At 42.0% G+C, this 6,890-nt stretch overlaps 1 protein-coding gene across 1 annotated transcript; it reads right to left on the reverse strand.

Annotated features, from left to right (window-relative positions):
- Positions 1-3,591: 3,591 nt before the first annotated feature.
- Positions 3,592-6,629, reverse strand: fgf4 (fibroblast growth factor 4). The gene is made up of 3 exons (XM_080191549.1): positions 6,311-6,629; positions 5,270-5,373; positions 3,592-4,017 (listed from the first exon to the last, which is right to left on the reverse strand). Exons 1-3 carry the CDS (start codon positions 6,627-6,629, stop codon positions 3,841-3,843), a joined length of 600 nt encoding a protein of 199 aa, XP_080047675.1. The 3' UTR covers positions 3,592-3,840.
- Between the last annotated feature and the right edge of the window lie 261 nt (positions 6,630-6,890).

Here is a 6,890-nt window from a genome sequence, read left to right on the forward strand (position 1 = left end):
GGAAAACTGGTCTTTTCATGTCTATCATTTCTTTATGTTCGTAATGAAAGAGCCAACTTCTTAAATAATGTCCGCTGCACAAAATATTAATGGTTAATAGCCGTTGTGTACCAGGATGCCAGCGGCTTCTCTCTGTTAGAGATAAGGGGTATGTAGCTTGATGGGCACCACTACACAACTGGACAAGGTAGAGAGAACCACCACAAGCTGGTATGGGGCATGCACAAGAGGCTATAATTAGAAGACTGTAAACACCTTGGAAAGGTGTGGGGCTGGAGGGCATTACAAAGAAATGGGGTGGTACAAGGGGCAGGAGGGTATGGGTGGTAGGAGGGAGTATGTGTGCAAGATCAAAGAGGCATTTGAAAACCATTGGTTTCATTCTGCGCTACGTTTTAGCCAATTAAGTTAACTATCTACCATTGAACTAAACGGTAATAGTATTTCAGCAGGGAGATACAAACTAATAAATCCATTAAAGTTTCAAATATTTCAATTGTGTTGTAAAATAATGTTCTGTGTGTTTTTTGGAAGGAATGGTGTCTTTATGGGCAGTGCCTTTGCCCATAAAACATGAAGGAAATGTAAATATCTCTATCCATCTGTCATGGTTTAATTTAAAGTAGTGTCCAGATTTGCATTTTGTTTTGACATTTTCTACCTTATTCACCTGCATAAGATCACGCTTCCATTGCCTCCTTTCAAGCTGACAAACCCCAAGTTTCTCCATTCCTTCCTCAATGGCCCAGGCTTCTGCATTCTCCTGGTTATTTTCAGGACTGCCTCCAACATTTTGGTGTCTCCTTTGCATCACAGTCACCAGAACTTATAATAGATACAACAGGAAACAATACATTGAAATATAGAATAAAATGTCTTATAACTTGGTCACTCTTGTTCTTTATCTGCTTCAAATTACCCTCAGAATCTGTGAATGTGAGTCACATCAATAACAACACAATTTCAGAAAAATACTTTAAAATTACTTTTAATTCATACACTGACACAGGTAAAAGATAAGCTTTCATTTATATAATTCCTTCCAATGTGCACAGCACATACAACACAATATTAAACATCAGCTGTATAAAACTACAGGCACATTCCGACAGATTTAACGCTTAAATATCATATGACAACCATATCAAGTAAAATACTTTAAAAGCTCAATGCCTATACATCCCAAGGCATAATTAACAGGGACCTACGAGGCAACTGGTCAGCCTCATCAATTGAACTAACTTTGTTTTCATTGACCCACTGCTGTACCAAGTATTTGTTCAAAATGCTGTGTTAACCTTGACCCAATCCAAAATAGCAGCATGGAAACGGAATATTAGTTGATAGAAAAAATGTGCAGGTTCTGCAACAGCATGGGTTCAGCTATCATTTTGCAAACTGTAAGAAGTACAACTATATAGTACTAAGTGTAATGAGCATGGGAATATTACCACAGTGCTAATTCTGTCTGAAAACAAGGACTGTACACTAACTCCTACTGTAAACGTGGAATAAATTAAATATTGACATGAAAGTGGCACAAACTAAATATTCAAATGAGAACATAAGGGTCTATGTATGCAACAAATTAATCCATCATTTTCCCTCACATATGCTTTTGAACCTGTTCTGCACTTTCAGAACTTTTATATTCAAATTTCCAGTCTTACTATTGCTGATTCCTTTGACTCTGACTCATCACTAAGTGAATTAATTGTCTCCTTTATTCATTTGCTTCTTGTCCATGTACCCTACAAGATTCTCTGCTCCCTTTGCCTCAGATTGACATTGGTTGTGCCAATGCAGAATGCCAACTTCATTCAATGCCATATTGAGCAAATTGAAAAAGTTGTGTGCCCTCTAACAAATAACAGATATTTTATGCCCCAGGATGATGACAGTGATTCAAATTACACCTAAAGAGTATCGGAAGGAATACAGAACACCGGTAATAACACTCACAAAAACATTTGCACACTGCCAACCCCCACTGAGGATTAAAGCCGAGGATCAGAAATGGATGGTTTTATCATGCAGGACCTCTTAAAGGAAAAAAGAAAACAGAAGAAAGAGAGTGAACCTAGACCTGGCAAGATTTTTCTTTCTAATCTGACTAAACGTTTTGGTTCTGAGCAACGTTCTTCCTCAAGGTCACCCAAACAGTTAGTGCCCTTAAAAGTTCTAGTCAAACTAATAGCAGCTTCTGAAAAGGAATGTTGGATACAGAACTAAACTTTCTGTTAACGTCGTCGGATTCATTAAGTGTCAAAGCTAGGAATTATGGTTCCCTCCCCCATCCCACCCCAAACCCAGAAAATACCCCCCCATCATAGCAGCAAAGAGCAAAGCACAAGACTTTTTTAAACAAGGGCCTTAGAATTTCTGTATGCAGTTAGTGGCAGCCCCCATCTGGAATACGTAACTGGCTGCCCCCCCCCCCCCCCGCCACAATTTCACCACATGACTGGCTAATATTTGTTTCTTTATTTGTTTTGCCAAGAAAAAAGGTCTGAAAAGGATTTCTTCACTCTGCCCTCCCTGCACCTATTGTCTGAATTTTTAAAAAAATTGTGCTGCTGTTTTCTTTTACTTGGAGGTGCTGAGGTTCGGTTTGAAAAAATATATAAAGAAAATATAGGGTTACGCAATGACTATATAGTGCAGTCTAACAGCTGTCTGCAAATATTTTCACCATGATTATCCCTACTAAAAGTAAATCACTGGGTAAAGATAGCTCAAACGTGACAAGGCTCAACTAGGATGCAATAGACGCCCTACTGGCTACTTTTGGCTACATATGGTCGCATGTTGACTTAAGATCACCAACAATATTTCAGGGGCCAAGTCGCAGTCCCAAATTACAGTGCAGCTTTTGTGAGGAGACTGTTTTATTCAGGGATCTTAAAATGAGGTAGATAATTTTTGAATTAAGGAATGGAAAACTATAAGAAAGCAGCATCTCCTCCACAATGCTGCCTATGTTTTTTTAAATGTTCAAGAGTCGTCGCAGATATCTTGGTATCTTTCAGAACTTTATTAGTAGGGGTTTCATGCCTGCTGTGCATTATATAGGCGACAACATACTGGGTCTAAATCACGTTATTCTTTCAGGCGCCACAAATAGGGCTGCAAAAGTTCCTTTCAAAGCATATGGTCACTTACAATGTTAAAATGTCGGAGCCTGTAGGTAGGTTAAGGATAACTCCTGACCTGAAGATCTGACAAAGATTGACTGCAGGAGGGTTCAGAGTTCAGCAGCAGCAGATCTAAAAACAGATTGGTGGGTTAGTACTTCAACACTGTACTTTCCGTCCCAGAAGTGGACGGATTCCATTGAAATTACACAGCCACACCGCACAAAGGAGGTCAGATACCGAGCATTGTTACCAGGAGACATACAAAAATTGACAAGATTTACCAAACCTCGTGGGTGAAGACTAAGACTCTTGTACTTTTGTGGAACAAACACGGATCTCCACTAACGCCAGATTATTCAAAACAGTGCAAACCCATTGTCTAAAGGAATTCAGATTCACGTTTAAAACATGTGATAGCAGCACACCTGTGACAAATGCTAAAACACACACACACACACACACACGATGCACCATATACCGCATAACGCGGAACAACGTTCGCAGAAATATAAAATCAGCAAAACTATAAATAAACTTTCTGAGCAAAATATACATACTTAAATATTTAGTCACAATTAATTTAAATATACGATAGACCTACTCATCTTGCATAAAGCTTTCCTGAAAGTGCACCGACTTGTGGTTCAGCCCCCAACCCACAATAAGTCTTCCCTCCTGAGATAATGTCTGAGGCGACCACCTCTCAGATTCTCGGTAGAAAGTGAGTCATTGTCATGATGGGAGACACTTTGTTTCCCTTTTTTGTTTTGCCATTCTTGCTTAACGCCATATACATGTTCGGGTATGCGTTGGACTCGTAGGCGTTGTAATTGTTGGGTAGGAGTATTTCGTTGAATTTGCATTCATCATTGTAGTATGCCTGGAACGTAAAGAAAACAAGTTCTCTTTAGTGGGACTTTCCCGGCGGCTTAATGCACTATTGCAAAAACACGGATGTTCAATTCATTTATTCTGCGAGGGTGCATCTTCGGGAAAGTTACACAGGAGCAACCCACACACACACACACACACACAGTGATGTCAACACCGATTGGAGACATGGAGACACTTTTGCAACACATGTAGAAAATGACCCAGACTATTGATCTGCCAAAACTTTCGCTCATGTAGTTTCCTTGCAAGTTTACATTGCTTAGGTTCATCGTTTCCATTCATTTTCATGAATCAATTGAAAGTTTGCTGGACAAGTTGGCTGGTTTTGAAGTACATGAACCCAGCAATGAGGTGGACATGGACAATCGCATCCCCCTCCTCCCTCCCCTCCCATCGGAAGCTACCCAGTTCCCAGCAGCCCCTTGGGGAGTTGTTAGCCCCTTTTCCAATCCCCTTGACTCTCAGTATTTCTTCAGCGTATGTATTTACCTGTGGTCTTGTAGTTTCTATGAGGGCACCCCTTAAGTGAAGTTCATGGCTATTTCACATGTCCTTTAGCTGAGGTGTGCATACACAAAAAAACCATGGATATTGCTGTCTCTTGGTACTTAGCGTATTTAATAACAAACTTAATTAGCCTTAAAGCTCTGATACTGTACAACAGACAGGTACGTGTTTAGTTGAAGTAAGGTAAACAAAAACCTTCTAGTGATTAACTTTTTTTTGACTCAGAGGAAATGTCCCAACTATAAGTGGATGGGCGAAACGTAGCAAGTTGCCACATTTGGTAAAAAACGATATTGCTACAAGTTGTTTTTCTAACATACCGGTAACAAGCAAAGTGTGGTGCAAGATGTTGGATGGAGATTTGATTACAGTCATAATTGTGGGGAACAAAGCTCGAAAGGTTGGAAGACTGTACAATATGGGTGGTCCACTTTGACTGATCCTATTTTACATTGGGAAGGACAGTAGGTGCATGTGCTGGCTGGCAATGTAAAGAATGGAATGCACTTGAAAGACGGGCTAGTTGATCCACGGCAGCAGCATATATCTATAGTTCAGCCTGTTCACACAATAAAACATACACAGCATTTCAAAACTGCAGTTCTTGTCAAACGCCAACCTAACACACAACAGACCTTCAAAGTGTCGTCTTAAGTATACACTCTCATGTCATCAGCAAGTTGATATGAACCACCTAGCAGACTGACGCACAATAACTCGTTTGTACTTACAGTTCCATAGAGTTTGCCTTTGTTATTCATGGCCACAAAAAGCCCACTGCTGACACCCAGAAGGCTGACGACTCCCCTCTCCACGGGAGAAATTTCTAAAAGACCTATGCACGGCGAAAAGGAGAAACATGTCAAAGTGTTTCCCTCCTTGCACCCAACCAAACCACAATCTGTTAGTTAGAGGAGGCGTTTTGATCTTGTGACAACAATATCGCGCGATGAAAAAAAAACAGCGGCGCGTTGCAAACGCTTTAGGTTTGCATCAAGGCTCAGATGTCGAGGCGGGGTGCGGAGGGTGGGGGGGGAGGTAGAGAAAAAAAGACACCTGATTTCATCTCGACATCAGAAAAAGAACATACACACAATATCGCTCAGAGCGATTTCGCTTTAGAAATGGGCGGTGTTAGGAGTTTAAGCAAGCGGATGATTAGGGTAATGCCTTGCATCAGGAAGGCAGACACGGAAACATTCCCTGTTACACGGAGAGCCGACAGTAACTTGTGAGGAAGCGTATTTTCTGCCTCTTTTAGGGACGTTACGGCCCCTCTCTACCCAAACATTTCAAGAGAGCGGCGTGGTTTAGCCTAAATCTCACCAGCAGTCAACCAGCAAACCGCACCTCGCGTTCAGCAGCCTCGAAGCAAGAATGTGATAAACCAAAAAGCACAGGTTGAAACTCATGATCGGGGAGGTGGGGGGGGGGGGACACTTGTTGCGATCTGACAAGTTTGACTGAGAGTTATCCTGACATGTTTGCATTAAAATGGGAATGACTCGTTCTTATCCTCTTCCCTTCGCGCTGGAGAAACTTATGCTACAATGTTAGACTGTCAAAGGCAAGCTGTCGTGTGAACTCCAATGGCCAATATATCTTGGACACACACTTGATGCATCAGAGGAAAATAGTGATCTTTCCATGAATCCATCTCAAATGAAGCTCGGGTGTAACCTCCCTCAGGGAATTTATATATTATATAGGACATTAGTTATATAATGAATGGGTATGCGGCAACTTCTAGTGGTAAAGGGGTCAGTACTTACTGTACCGGTTCTCGTTGTGTATTCCATTTATCCTTCCATCCGGTAACACTTGAAGGTGAAACCCGATGCCCACATTGCAGTAAAGCCGTCGCAGCCTTTTGATGCCCAGCAAGTAGTCAGTCTCCCGGCTGATCTCCTTCCTCTCCCCCGGGATTCGAGGCATGGAGCGGGACAAGAGGGTCTCCCATCTGCGCTCCAGGGTGGCATTGGGCTGGGCGGAGAGAGGGGCACAGCGCACCAAGGCGGACACCAGTCCAAGGAGCAGGATTGGCAAGGAGGCCGGTTGAACTGTTGTCTTGCAGAACATCCTGATCAACATGGGCACACGTGGTTGGGAATCGATTGCACTAAAAATAATTCGACTCTAGCTCCACTTTCTCGCTTTATTTTGGGCGCGCATTAAAAAAAAAGCGACGAGGGCTCAGCGTGTAGATGAGGTGCTCTGGATATCTGCGGGCTGCATGGGAGCCTCCTGTCCTCAAGAAGCGGCTTAAGGAAGTTTATTTGAACTTGCAATCCGCGTCAAATGAGCAATCTTAGAGCCAAAGGAGAGCTCTCTGTGAAGTCTTCTTCCTCTGAC

The sequence above is a fragment of the Carcharhinus amblyrhynchos genome, chromosome 6 (assembly GCF_965287045.1).
Source record: "Carcharhinus amblyrhynchos chromosome 6, sCarAmb.v2.hapA, whole genome shotgun sequence".
Classification (NCBI taxonomy): Eukaryota; Metazoa; Chordata; class Chondrichthyes; order Carcharhiniformes; family Carcharhinidae; genus Carcharhinus; species Carcharhinus amblyrhynchos.